Here is a 14,385-nt window from a genome sequence, read left to right as displayed (position 1 = left end):
AAGAAACCCTGTGGCTTTTCGCTTTTCTCAGCTGGATACTATTTTACTTTCCACTCTGTTGCTGTAGACTGGGAAGTTCAGCTGGGGATTTAGACCCTGCCCTTCTCAGGGGGAACCCCCGGCTGCTGAGCTGTTTCTCAGTCCCTTCAGCTGCCACCCGTGTGAGCCCAGCCAGCCCTTCCGCGTCTCCGCACTCCCTACCGGTCACGTTGTGATGTAGCGGCCTTTTCTGTCTCTCCGTGGTTATAAGACTTCTCTCCAGCTGGTGTTCGGTTGGTTATTCCAGATGATTTCTCCAAAATTGCGTTGTAAATCCAGACTAGTTCTGGGAGGAAGTTAGTGTAGCTTCCACTTACTCTTCCGCCATCTTGTTTCTCCGAACCTGTAGATTTTTTAAAAACAAAACCTAGATTTTTGTTTTTAGCATGAAAGGGAAGAGTAGGGCAGGCACCGGACATTTAATGTTTTCACTTCTGACTGTTACTTTAGCTTTTTTGGCCCTGTGTGTCCTGAGTTAACTGGAAGGATTTGTTTTTTTGTAATTGTCCATACAATGTACTGATTATTCAAGATAGACAGAAGAGCAATAGCATGAAAGAAAGAAGAGACCAGTGTGATGTAAGTGCTTAGTGCAGGGTCAGGTTCATAAGTGTCATCCTTGCCAATTTTTAAGTGCTGTGTGGAGATAGGCATTGAATTAAATATATTTGGAGAGTGGTAATCATCTTGGTCTTTTGGTTTAGTAAGCATGATAAAGATCTATGCTGTTTAGCATAAAGCATTTATCAGTATTTATGATCTCATAAATTCTATAAATTATTTTTCTGCTTTTTTGGCATTGATGTATGATTAGCTGAGGATATTTTAAGAGCATGATTTGGTGAGTAGCTTTTAGTTTAGTCCCTAAATAAAAATGTCATTTTCTATGTGTTTATTATTTTTGTAATATAGTAAAAAATATTCTGAGGTTAGTCAGTAATTGATTTTTTTTAAGTAAATGTAAGAGTTTTTTCCTTTTAAGGATAAGATATTAACAAAAGTAAATGTGCTTATTGTGTTGGTCTGAATGGATTCTCAAAGTTGATTATTATGATGATCTATAATTATTTATATTGTGCTTTATTTTCTTAATTTTTGTGTACGATATACTTCTTAATTTGGTTTTTTTTTGTTTGTTTTGTTTTGTTTTTGTTTTAGAACACGGCTTGATGAACTGAGAATGTTTTTAGAGAATGAGACCTGGGAACTTTGTCCTGTTAAGTCAAATTTCAGCATCTTGCAACTTCATGTAAGTGTTTCTTAAGAATAAATCAATCTGTCTTTTATTTATCTTTAAAAAATGTGTATGTGAGAGCATGTACAAAATAATTAAAAAATAGTCCTTTTTCTTTCTTATAGGAGTGATATTTTTTGGGTTTCAAAATATGTGTATTTTTACAAGTTCAATTTACAGACTTCAGGAAAACTTGCTTAAAAGAAGCACAATTAAAATAACTTTTATGTTATCAGAAGAGGATCTACTTATTTAAATTTTATTTGAATTTTACAGAAAATCAGTTATATTTTGATGGTTTTTAATGAAAATGTTTATATTTGCAGAATCTTTTTCATTTCTTAAAAGGACGAATAGGTTTTTAATTTATGCTGCAACTCACAAATTTGCCTGTATTGTAATGAGGAAATACCTCAGAAATAAAAGAGGCGCTTATAAAAAAAAATACTCCTACCTACATTTTATTAGTTAATTGATTCCCTGAATCCCTATAGATGATCTAATCTATAAAAAATATCTTTAATTGAATAGAGTTGTTTTCCCTAGGTTGAAACATATTGTAGATAAATATTCCTTGTGCAATTATGTCCTACAAATACCAAATGTAAAGATTCAGTGTATAAACTTAGATCTCTGTTTAAAATGTCCAGTGTGTTTAGTTTTGCCTTTGGAAGGAATGGCTTTTTAGAACCAATTTTCTTATTCTGGGTAAATGTAAAGAATACATGCTTAAAAGTTTTTGTTTTTTTTAAATAAGGATGGTCCTTATGCTCATTGTATAATAGCTCACTTGTTATCCAATTCTATCTTAATTGTTTTCCTAATATGGAAACATTAAATACAGCAAACTTAACATTAATTAAAAAATTATTTTAGAATTTATATATTAAGATGATTCCTTAACATTATTTAAAATTCTAACATTGATTTTAGAATCTCTATTTAAATAATTTTGTTTGAATTTGTGTTTAACCTTCATATTCTGTGTGTGTGTGCACATATACTTGGTGTAATTATGAGACAACTTATTTTACAAGATATATTGAAACATTCCCATCCAAGTGAGCATTATCTTCTTTAAAGTAGTTACCTTGAAGTTTCAGATATGCAAGATGAATAAGTTCTAGAGACCTGTTGTACCAGGTTTTGCCTGTAGTTAACAATACTGTTTGTACACTTTAAGTTTTTTTTAAAGTATTAATGTCATCTTAAGTGTTCTAACTACAAAAATGTAGTTACCTTGAAAACTATTTACAAATGAAATAGTGTTCATTTATTACATGTATTCCTATGAATCTATTTTTTTTAAAGTTTCTCATTAATTTATAGTCACCTCTTGTTTAGAATTATAAAAGTAATGCATGATTTTTAAGCAGTATGATTGATCTGATTTAATGTATAGCTACAATTTAAAAAGACACCAAATGTCATTTGAAACTTAAGCTAATGTACTTTTTAAATTCATGAAGTGTTCCATATTTTTAAGAATAAAAAGAAAAAAAGAAATCAATAGTTTTGTGCTTCAGGGGAACTTTAGAGATTATTCCATCTCTTCCTCTAATTAGCTGTGTAATCTACTTCAGACTGAATCCCTTCGGACTACCTCATTTTCCTCATTTGGGAAATGCATAGTTTGGACTGGGCGCTACAACTCTCTCTCTTTAACATGTGTAATTCTCTCATCCTAGATGACCCTCTTATTTTACAGTTGAGGAAACAGACATCCAGATCCAGGTGACATTCGCAGCACTATATAGGAAGTTAGTGAAATACAGTGGATTAATGGCAAGCTAGGACCACAAGATGTATCATCTGATCTCAGTGTGTGGGTTTGTGTTGTCTGCTTCTTGGCATATGCAGAAAAATAAATGGAAGATTACAGACATCAGTGTAACAAAGGAAGATATATCCTTTATATAATTACTTTGTTTTTGATGACTTCATATAGAATATCTTAAAAGGTACAAGCATATAAGTATGCAAGGTGTTGAACCTAACAGCAATTGGTTTTTAAAGAGACTGTTAATTAAAATCATGTCCTACTAGTTAAAAATTTTAGAATTATTATTCAAATTTAAATTATTAAAAAAATTTTTTTGTGCAGTTACATAAAGTAAGCCAAAAGTAGCCTGATGCAGATAACAAGTGTTGTGATATCAGCAGCTGAGTTTGTCTTGAGAAAAACCTTTTTGTATTTCTGAGTTTGTGCTTTCAGACAACTTGCAAGATTTAGAAGTGAACAACCCAAAGAATCAGAATGAATTCTTTCCCACCAACCACATTTACGTTGATGCAGTGTTTATGTACTTGAATTTTATTGGTGTATCTAAAAGGTACCTGTCTTTCTTTCATGTCTAGGAATTTAAGTTTATGGAACAGTCTCGTTCCCCATCAGTTTCACCTAGTAAGCAGCCAGCCTCAACTTCCTCGAAGACAGTGACCTTGTTTGAGCAGTACTGTAGTGGTGGGAACCCATTTGAAATTCAGGCCAACCACAAAGATGAAGAAACAGAAGATGTCCTGGCTTCTAATGGGGTATGTGGTATTTTTAAAACATATTGTGGAACACTATTGAAAAGTATTCTACCCATTGAACAAGGTAATTGGCTAGATATATTTATCCTTTCACCACCTATCTTCCTACCTATATACTTAATGTTTCTGTGATACTACTTGTACAGGTAATGGCTTTATAATATGCTTTGTTGACATTGTCCTTTTGAGTGATAAAGTTTGCCTACACCAGATTACTTTATGTTCTTAACAGATTATTGATCAAGGAGGAATATAGTTTCTTTATTGCATATTTATTTGATTTGTTGGGTACATGGATGCATGAGGGAATAGATCATCTGTACTTTTTTCTCATCTCCACTCTTGGGCAACTAATTGTCATTTTGTTCCATGTCCCTTTACTGAGAGGGAACAATGTCTTGCTTAGTTACCTGGCAGGATTGTTTTAGGATTTAGAATTATGATGTTTTAATAACACTTTGAGCAGCTCAAAAAACAGTATAAAGCAAAGGTGGTGAGTTAATGGAAAGTGTTTGAAGGCAAACTTTTTATTAGCTTTGTGGCCCTTTGCAAATTATTTTACCTTTTGACCCTTGGTTGCCCCATAATTATAATGAGGGAATGCGTACTTTATCATTACCTACAGGTTATGTTTTCACAATATTTAATTTGTATGGGTTCTTCTGATTTTCATAATTTCTAGAGGGACCCAGTATGATTTTTATTTTAGGTTTAATATAGCTGAAATTGAAAACTGTTCAGATTTTTGACAAAAAAACTGTTGAATTTGTGTATTTTAGATTTGGCATTTTATTTTCTGTTTAGTGAAGATATAATTTTTTAAAATATTGCCATGAAAATACACCCTTATCAGTTTTTTTTTGTGAAGTAAAAGTTACTTAAAATTATAATTTATTGATTATTTGTGAAATTTTGCCTTGGTAAAGTAGACTAAATGGAAAGGAACTAAAAGTCATTCCAATATTTTTGAAATAATATCCTTCTGTACTGGTGATTCTTTTAAATTTAAATCTCAGATGGCATTTGATTCTATTTTTGTGGCAGTCGTGTTCTGTAAAGTTGCCGTGAATCCTGAATTAGCAAATATAGGGACCACTCTTCCTAAGGGAGGTAGTGCTTCAGGTACCCACGAGCCTCTAGTCATAAAAGTTTCATCAACTGATTAATATGTGTATTTTTGTTTTATGTATATTTTTGCTTAAAGACACCTCATTTAATATATAGTGTTGAGTCATTAACATTGTACTCATGGCCAACAGCACTATAACTCATGCCTGAATAAAGCTTACGTAGCACGTGCTTTGCAGTAAGGTGCATTGCAGTCCTCTTGCCCTCAGGAACACTAGACGATGCTTAACATTATGCTTAGGGACCATTCTGGCAGTGAAATTACCAGCAAAAAGCACCAAAAGAAATGTTAAAAATAGGTTGTGAAAAGGGCACTCACCTGTTTACAGCAGGAGAGCTGCTACGAGGAGGAAGAGTGCCTCCTTGTTTGCCCTCAGCTGGGAACGTGCATGTTGGGTGACGCAGAAGTATAACCACTCTGCCTAGATTCACAAATGACCATGAAGGTGTCATGAAGTATCATTGTTGAGGTTACACATAAATTTTAGTGAGCAGAAAAATTTGCGAATACGGAATCCTTGAAAATGAGGATCTCTTATACTGTGGAGCCACGAAGCCCTGTTATTACAACCAGGAGGCCCAGGTCTTTCTGAATGTCATCAGGACCACTTGCGTATAAGGGGGGAGCATACTGTAAGGCTCGTCTGCAGTTATTAATGTGTGACCGAATCTTTCCAGGCGCAGACTATGTCCCTGAGAGTCGGGGTCCGCATGCCGCGAGCGTCCGTCATAATGCTTTAGAATCTCAAAAAATAGTTGCTGAATTAGGTTAACTTCTTTCTGTGTTGTCATTATACGGGTCTCCTGAACTGGCAAATGGGGATAAAATTTCTTAATAGAATTGTTTGGAAAATTAGTGAGATAATTCATGAAAGCACTCAGCACAGCATTGATTCAAACTTAATAAATGTTACCCATTATTTAATCATATTAATTTATGATATTTGATGATGATGCTACTGCTTCCTTTTGCTGTGTATGGACTTCACCCTTCTTCCGTGCTGGCTCTGGCCGTGATGCCGTAAAGATGATGAAAATGTTAGGAAGGTGCCCTTCCTTGAAAAATCCATCATTTTTGTCCTTGGCCTCAGTAGTCCCTAGTTGCTAAGCCTAATTTTAAATCTGCCTTTGGAATTAAATCTCATCATAATGCATGAGACAGAACATTAGCATGTTTGCTTTGTGTGTTTATTAAGCTGCCTTAACACTTCCAGTGTGCCTGAATTGTATACTCACCCTCCCTATAATGAGTTAGCAATTTGGAAATTGTGATGAAGCCACTTGGAAGCAGAGATTAAAAAAAAAAGAAGTGACCTGAGCACTCTTTTGTTTTCTCCTGAGGACTAGCAGGATGTTCTGTTGTTGTTTATCTTCTTTATGTGCAGATTTTATTTTATTTTTTTGATATTTGCAAACCTTTGTAGATATAGTATTTTTGTTTTTTCTTTTTTTTGAGCTGGTTACGATAGGATGATGAAGAAAGAAGTGGAAGTGTAATATGATTCTTAATTGCAAATGAAAACTAAATTATTAAGGACTTCCTTCTATAACTTCTTATAAAAGTGGATACTTTTTATCATGTTGAAAAACTCCAACAAAGGTTGGCTTTTCATACCAATTGTTGAATATTCTGCATTTTCTTCAGTATGAGTCTGATGAGCAGGAGAAAAGTGCCTATCAGGAGTACGACAGTGACAGTGATGTTCCAGAGGAACTGAAACGCGATTATGTGGATGAGCAGACTGGCGATGCCCCTGTGAAAAGGTAAAATTGCTCTGAGGTTGTATGGTAATTTGTACTTTATGTTGCATGCTTAACATATAGTATTTCCTTGAAAGGGTAAGAAAAAACAAAAACTAAAATTAAAATTTTCCGTTGGTTATCGCATTGTGACAGAAGTTAATATGTTTTAAAAATGCTTCTTGAAAGGCTAAAAATGTATTTTTTGATATTGGACATAAAGAGCTCTTAATTTAGACATCAGTGCTTTTGCAGAAAAAGCAAACTTTTGATTTATATGATCAATGCTGCCTTTGGAGGCAATTTATGCTTCACATAGATCAGAAAACCTCAGGGAGGAATCCAGTAATTTGTTTTTATATATGGAATTTCTGCCTCAACCCAGGAAATAGAGAGGGTCTCCACTTATCTTCTCATGTCATTTATGCTCACTATTTGAGTCTTCTATCAGGCTCCCTTTTTGTATGTGAGTTTTGCCTTATGATTAAACTGTCCTCTTCAAAAACTTGGAGAATTAGATTAAGATTTTTTTTGTCACCTTCACCCAGTTAAGTGAGCCTAATTCTGATATGTAAGTGAATTAATTTGGTGACTATCAGGCATTTAATAACCACAAATATACTTTGTTTTTAATGACAGATTTCAGTATACTCTTCTCTACACTTTACTCCCAAAGTGCCTAGTTATATTTAATTGATTTGAAATCTCAGCAGTGAGCAACTCATAGAGTTGTGGATATTTTAATTGGGAAAATTTGCTTATTGGTTTTCATATGTGTATAATATTTAAATATCTACATCTATGATCTATTATGAACTGAATAGAGCTATTCTTTTGGATGTTTTGGGTATATTGTATCCAGAAGGAAAGCTCTAATTCAATTAAAATGTACAAGTAAGATAGTGTTTACCTGTGTATGCGTATACACTTGGTTTTTGGTAGGGTTGTGCGGCCTCCTACACTGTCCTAACTCCTGAGAAGTGTGAATAATGTGAACTGCTAGCAGCAGTCAGTCAGTTAACAGTTATTACCATTTCCAACTTCTGAGTGTCTGATAAATTTATCAAGATGCCTTGTATTTCACTGTGCCGTTCTAGTCCATGCAGAAATCATCTCTGTGCCAAATTACTGAATCAGCCCCCTTACCTTGGCTCCCTGTCTCCAATTTTACCACCTTTCTAATCCATCGGTGGGTACAAATTTAGATTTTTTCTTATATATAAATTTTTTTAAAGATTTTATTTATCTCTTTAGAGAGAGGGGGAGTGGGGGGAGAAGAACATCATGTGAGAGAGAAACATCTATCAGTTGCCTCCTTTATGCACCCTGACTGGTGACTGAATCTGCAACCCAGGCATGTGGCCTGACCAGAAGTCAAACCAGCAACCTTTCACTTTGCAGAACAACACCCACCCAACGAAGGCACACCAGAGGGCTTTTTTAATCAAATTTGATCATATCCTTTCCCTGGTAAAAATTTTAATGACCCACCACAAGGTTCATATGTGTTAGGTTTGACTGCTTTTGATGATCGGGCCTTAACTTATCACTTCATCTGCCCACTCATTCCCTGTGTGCTTCTCTGAGCACGCTCTGTTCTTTCTTACCTTTGACCTTAGTACTTGCTGTCCCCCATTTTTTCTGTACTTAAAAATATTTATAAGCCTGTAATCAGGATGTTTGGTACCTTTCATATGTAATTTCCCTAGAACACTTTTTTTTTAAGTGACTTAGCTTCTATTGATGGTTTATAATTAATATTTGGAATCAAAAAAATTCTTTATTTTTTATTTTTTGCCTACTAATTTCTTTTTCCCTCTGGACTGTAAACTCTGTAAAGACAGGGGGATAGCCGTTACTCGTGTGGCTTAGTGGAATGGGTGTCATTCTACAAACCAACAGGTTGCCAGTTCGATTCCCAGTCAAGGCACATGCCTCGGTTGCCGGCCAGGTCCCTGGTTGGGGCGTGCGAGAGGCAACTGATCAATTTTTCTCTCTTGTATTGATGTTTGTCTCCCTCTCTTTCTCCCTCCCTTCCCCTCTCTCTAAAAATAAGTAAATAAAATTTTTATTTAAAAAAGACAGAAAAATAATCTCTATATCCCTACCTGATACATGGTAAGATTGTCAGTAACTAGTTAGTGAATGAAGGAGAGCTCCTAAGCTGGATAACTTACTGATTTACTACTTGACAGTCCTAATTGCAACTCTTTTGTTTTTCTATATTAAGCGTTTCACGAGAAACTCTAAAGAGCCGGAAGAAATCAGATTACAGTCTAAATAAAGTAAATGCACCCATCTTAACAAATACAACACTGAATGTAATAAGACTTGTTGGTAAGTAGCTACACCTTTTTAAAGAAAATTATTACAACAATTAAATTAGTCTACTTTTGTTACTAAATGATATTTGATTGCAGTTTGTATTGTTCACTCCAGTGCTCACCATAGTGGAGGATTTAAGATTGTCATGTGTCATTGTTTTCTTATCTTAATTGTTCCAAATTGTATTTTAATATTAATGTCAGTTTTTCTTTTTCTTTTAATTACTTAGTATTTGTGTCTTTTACTTTTCCTAAAATATCTCAATTAATTGAAATGTAATGAAAAATTCTCTGTGTAGGCAGAGGGTGTAGAATGATGATAGTACCAATTTTACATTTAAACAATATTTTTTTACTTACTTGCTTCATTGATCTTCACAATCTTCCTGTCAGATAGCCAGAGGGAACTGTGATTCTCTGGCGTTTTCAGACACAAGTCGTCGTCGTCGGCAGCCGTCCGTCTCGAGAGACGATGGTGTAGCTTCTTAAGAGTCTATCTGCACCGCCGAGAATGGCTGTGCAGTCCGACTTGGGAGTGACACGGTATCTGTCTCCTCCCATGTTGAACACAAGTGTTATAAGCTAAATGTTCACACTGTAGGAAGTGCAGTTCTTATTACAGATAAGACCTTTATTGTTGATTTTGTAGAAGGCAAAAATGTGAAGAAATGTGATATTTAAAATATTTAGGTTTGATGATGTGGGTATTTTTAATGACAGTATTTCAACATTTTATATGCTATCTCAGCCTTTAAATCTCACAAATAGATCTGCACATTCAACAAATAATTTGTAGAGATGTATTCTCAGATTAAGTCATCTGTACTAGTCAGGAATTATAGTGGATTTCTATAAAATTTACTGTATTTTTTTTATGGAGTTGATAACTTCCTGTCACCTACTTTGATTATACTTAGCTCTGCTAAAATGGTCTATGTCCTAATTGAAATGTAAACAATGTAAACAGGAACATTTTTTTTTCTCTTTTTTTTTTTTTTCTTTTGGTTTTTCAATTACAGTTGTCCCCTTTTCCCCTAATTTCTCTCCCCCACCCAACCCACCCCCTCTCCCGCAATCATATCCCTCCCCGTTGTCCATGTCCATGAGTCTTTTATATACATTCTTTGACTAAACCCTTCCCTTATCCCCCTTCTCTCCCTCTCCCCTCCCCCCTATTGACTGCTATTCTGCTCTTTGTTCTATTTAGTTCCTTTGTTTGTGTTGTTCTTTAGTTTCCTTAAACAGGAACATTTTTGATTATGTAACAGTCAATTTAAATGATAGTTTTGTACGAATATAAGTTATATCAGTTGTTTTCAGAATACTTTTTTCAAATAATAGGGATCAAGTTATAGGGTCAATGAAATCATAAGTACCACCTTTTATAGAAGTATCACAATATATTTTTGTTTTAAAAGTTTAAAATCTTGTTTTATGATTAAATTATAAAGTGTTTATTCAAGAGACAATATTTTCACATGTGATGTTTAAGGAAAATTTTATCATTGTTTAATTTGGATTACATTCCAATATTTGTTTCTCTAAAAACACATTTTATTTATATTATTTACATGAACTTATATTTTTAAGCAGTTTTAAAACACTTTCTTAATTGATAGCTTTATATACAACATGGTATTTTGAGAGGAGGATCCAAGAAATGTCATCCCTCACTACATGTTATAAGAAAATGATATCAGAGATTTGGGGGTGGGGGGCTAAAATATAATATTCAAACAACAGAATAAAAACTGATAGACAGGGACTTAAGTAACAGATCTGTTAGTTTTTTATTCTGATCTTCACTTCATTGTTAACTACATTTTTTCTACATTGCCAGAGCTGAACTGACTTTTCTTTCCTTTGTGCCTCATTTATAGCATTTCCACTGTGCCTTTATGTGCTATTTACATCCATTCCTCATCTTTCAGCTTAGTGCACTGTGGTAAGAATAATGAACATCTTTCAAACTCAGTCTGTTCTTGCTCCTGCTCCATCAGATTGTCGGCTCCTACAGATGAAAAGAGAGTTTGGGTCACCTGGCAGCATGTAGAGCCCCCAGCCAAGTGCTTTTCACTTTTGTAGGTGCCCAGTATATACTGGAGTAACAAACCTTAATTTTTAAAATTGTGAATATTGGAGAAACACTTTTTCCTCCTCTCTTGTCACAATCCATTTTGGGTGGAAGAAATAATCTCTTTTCCCCCAACACACTCACTCTTCCAGTGCCTTCTCTTTACCCTAGGAGTCCCTCCTCTGTATAGGTGTGGCTTACTGATGGCATTTTCTGGGCCACATTTCTTGTGGTAATCACACTCCTGTCTCTGTCCTCCCACTGGAGGGCAGCTAAGGCCGGCCCGCTGTTCCTCTTGGTGTGGTCCTTGTCCATGCTGCTCCTGGTTGGTTTCTTTGCCAGGCCCTCTGTGTGTCTCTCCAAATGGGTGTGCAGGACCCATGGTTTAGGTTTAGGAGGAGACAGTTTAAACAGGAATTCCTCTGGGAAACTTTTCCTTACCTCCAGATTAGGTTAAGTTCCCTTCAAAGAACATGCTATACTTATCTCTTACTGCGTTCGTCATAATTGTAATTGTTTTCAAATAATAGCAATAGCTAAGATTTCTTGCTCCCTATTATATGCTATGTAAATTCTTCACGGGCGTTTTCTCATGAATTCTTCACAGTATCCTTTTACGCAACAAATAAGCAAAGCCCAGAGATAAATAACTTGCTTTAGGTCACACAGCTGGTACGTGGTAGAATCCAGGTTGTCTGATCCTAGAGCCAGTAAGCTCACTGGCATGCTTCACAGCCAGTGGAGAAACTCAGGAACTTTAACTCTTATCCCCGGGCAGAGTTCAAAGAGGTTATAATATATTGTATGTTGGAGGCAAGAATAGGAACTGACTGCAGTTGATACTCAGGAAAGAGATGGCTTTCTTGGTCATCTGCATTGTATATTGATAGCCCTCCTCAGCTTTCTGTCCACTCCTCCCAGGGTGCCCCTGTCAGGATCGTGGAGGGCAGAAAGGGAAGGAAGAGTAGCTTGCATCTGAACCATTTCAACCAGTGGCCACATTTTTTAAACTGGGAATGCTGATTTCAGAGCCATGCTTTTATATTTTTGATCAAGGCATTACCTCTCCTAGTGATACATTAAATAATAAAGAAGAGCTTGTGATGAAAAGTGGCAGTCTCCCACCCTGCCACTTCCTCCCCCCAGAATGGGGGCGATTTTTTGTCTGTTTCTGTTTTTCTTCTAGTTGTAATTGCCCAGGGAAGGGTGATGAGAGGTAAGATTTTTGAATTCGTGTCAGTCCGATTATGTTTTTATTCAGCCCTTTTAACGAAATATAATTTAGTTGTGTATAGAATTAGTGATTAAAAAGCACTTCTCCTTAGATAATTAAAACATCTAATGTTCTGCTCATTTATTGTAGGTAAATTTTTTTTCTCTCTCTGAAAGCGTTTAATATTTTTATCTTGAGGTTCCAAAACTTTCTGCTGAGGTATCTTAAGTATGAGTTCTTTTTCATTTTGTGTTGGGAAGTTTGTGACCCTTCCAGTCTGAAGGTTTGTGTGTTTTTCAGCTGTGACTTATATGGCCATTTCTTTGATAATTTTCACCTCTCCATTTTCTCTGTTCTCTTTTTACTTTACTTTCCCATTACTCAAGTGTTTAGCCTCTTAGTTTGGCCCTTTATGTCTCCCATTGTTTCTGTTTTCTATATTCTTTTTGCTGTACTATCTGAAATACTTCCTCTTCCCCATATATTTTATAAATCATATTTTTAATTTTTAAGAGCCCTTCTGTATTTCCTGTTTTTTCTTTCATATTCTCCTGTTCTGGGTTTTTTAGAAATACATTTTGTTTATTTACTTATTTAATTATTTATTTATTGAGAGAAAGGTGGAGGGAGGGAGGAAGGGAAGGGAGGAGAGAAAGATACATCAATTTGTTATTTCATTTATTTAAGCATTCATTGGTTACTTCTTGTGTGTGCCCTGAACAGAGATCAAACCTGCACCCTTGGTGTATTAGGATGAGGCTCTAACCTACTGAGCCACCTGGCCAGGGCCTCCTGTTATAGGGTTTTTACATAATTATTATATGTCTCTTCTTTAGCTTGAATTATTCTGTTTCCTTTGGGATAAGCTTTTCTTTTTACTTTCACTTTCTGAGTTTTCCTCATGGGCCTGATGATTATGGATTATCTATTTTTATCTAAAATAGAAGGCCTATATAGCTATTATGGGTGTTCCTCTCTGAGTAATTAGAACCGTGTTCAAGCTGGCTTTTTCCCCAGTGGGATTCCTGACTGGGAACTTTACATAGGGTAGGGCAGGGCTGGGTGGATTTACTGGCAGCATTTACTTTATGGGGACAGATCCCACATTCCCGCAATGAGGTAGATTTTAATAATGTGGTGCCCATATTCAGCATAGAAGCCTTAGCTTTTCTGATTTATTATTTTTTTAAGTTGGCCCAATTTTATTTTTGTTTGTTTAGTTTGCTTAATTCTTTTAGAAAAGAATTCTAAGACTTTTAAATTTCTTGTTTTTGTTGCAGGAAAATTCTGTCAGCCTATACTCTTAATTGCTAATGAGGATGGTGGTAGAGGGGGGTGTGCAGATTGGGACATTTTGTCCCATATGTAGACCTTCAGTTAGTTTATCATCATTCAGCCCCATTTTGTGCTCCTGCTCCCTTGCTGTATACCTGCTGATCCTAAGCAGTCACCATCCTATCTAATATCTTCCACCTCCTTTGTGGTCCTCCTATGCTTTATTCTCCATCATTCTGCCCCCATTTACTGTCTGTCATCTACTACAGTGGTTGGGAAGCTAGAGCTGACCGGCCAAATCATCTGGCTGCCTGTTTTTGTAAAATAAGTTTTATTGGAATACGTATGTCCAGCTCATTATTGCAGTTTGCCTGTTTTTTATTTGTATTTGTATTTTATTTTTTTATGCCATAAAGGCAGAGCTGAGTTGTTGAAACAGAGACTGTGACATGCAAAGTCTAAACTCTCTACTCTTTGGTCTTTAAAGGAAAGGTTTGCCAACCCCGAGTCTAGAAAATTTTTGAGATCTTTCATTTTCTGGTTGCCTTTACCTCTTCACTATATTCTCTTCATAGATATAGGCTTAATTCAATATAAAATTCTCTTTTAATTCAATAATCTGAAGAGGTACATAAGCTTCCTCAAACCTTCAAAGGCTACTTGGCTCTCCTGAACTGGAAAGACAGAGTTCTCACTCTTATACATTTTAATATATTGGCAACCTGCTTATTGAACATTGCCTTCCATGTGAGATTATTTAAGGTGTGAGAGCAGAGACTCTGTAATTCCCTGTATCTTAACACAATGCCAAGTACAAATAAGC

The 14,385-nt window shown here is 35.3% G+C and overlaps 1 protein-coding gene across 1 annotated transcript in view; it reads left to right on the top strand.

The window, feature by feature from the left end:
* VPS50 (VPS50 subunit of EARP/GARPII complex) overlaps positions 1-14,385 on the top strand; it is a 118,002-nt gene that overhangs the window by 81,248 nt on the left and 22,369 nt on the right. Inside the window, exons 17-20 of the mRNA XM_090287224.1 lie at positions 1,198-1,288; positions 3,632-3,808; positions 6,582-6,700; positions 8,907-9,013. Of these exons, the coding sequence (XP_090143350.1) occupies positions 1,198-1,288; positions 3,632-3,808; positions 6,582-6,700; positions 8,907-9,013 (494 nt within the window). The remainder of the gene's footprint in view (positions 1-1,197; positions 1,289-3,631; positions 3,809-6,581; positions 6,701-8,906; positions 9,014-14,385) is intronic.

This window comes from Furipterus horrens, unplaced genomic scaffold (assembly GCF_987537825.1).
Source record: "Furipterus horrens unplaced genomic scaffold, mFurHor1.1.pri manual_scaffold_9, whole genome shotgun sequence".
Taxonomy (NCBI): domain Eukaryota; kingdom Metazoa; phylum Chordata; class Mammalia; order Chiroptera; family Furipteridae; genus Furipterus; species Furipterus horrens.
Note: the sequence above shows the minus strand (reverse complement) of the source record. Positions and strands in the feature narration are given on the sequence as shown.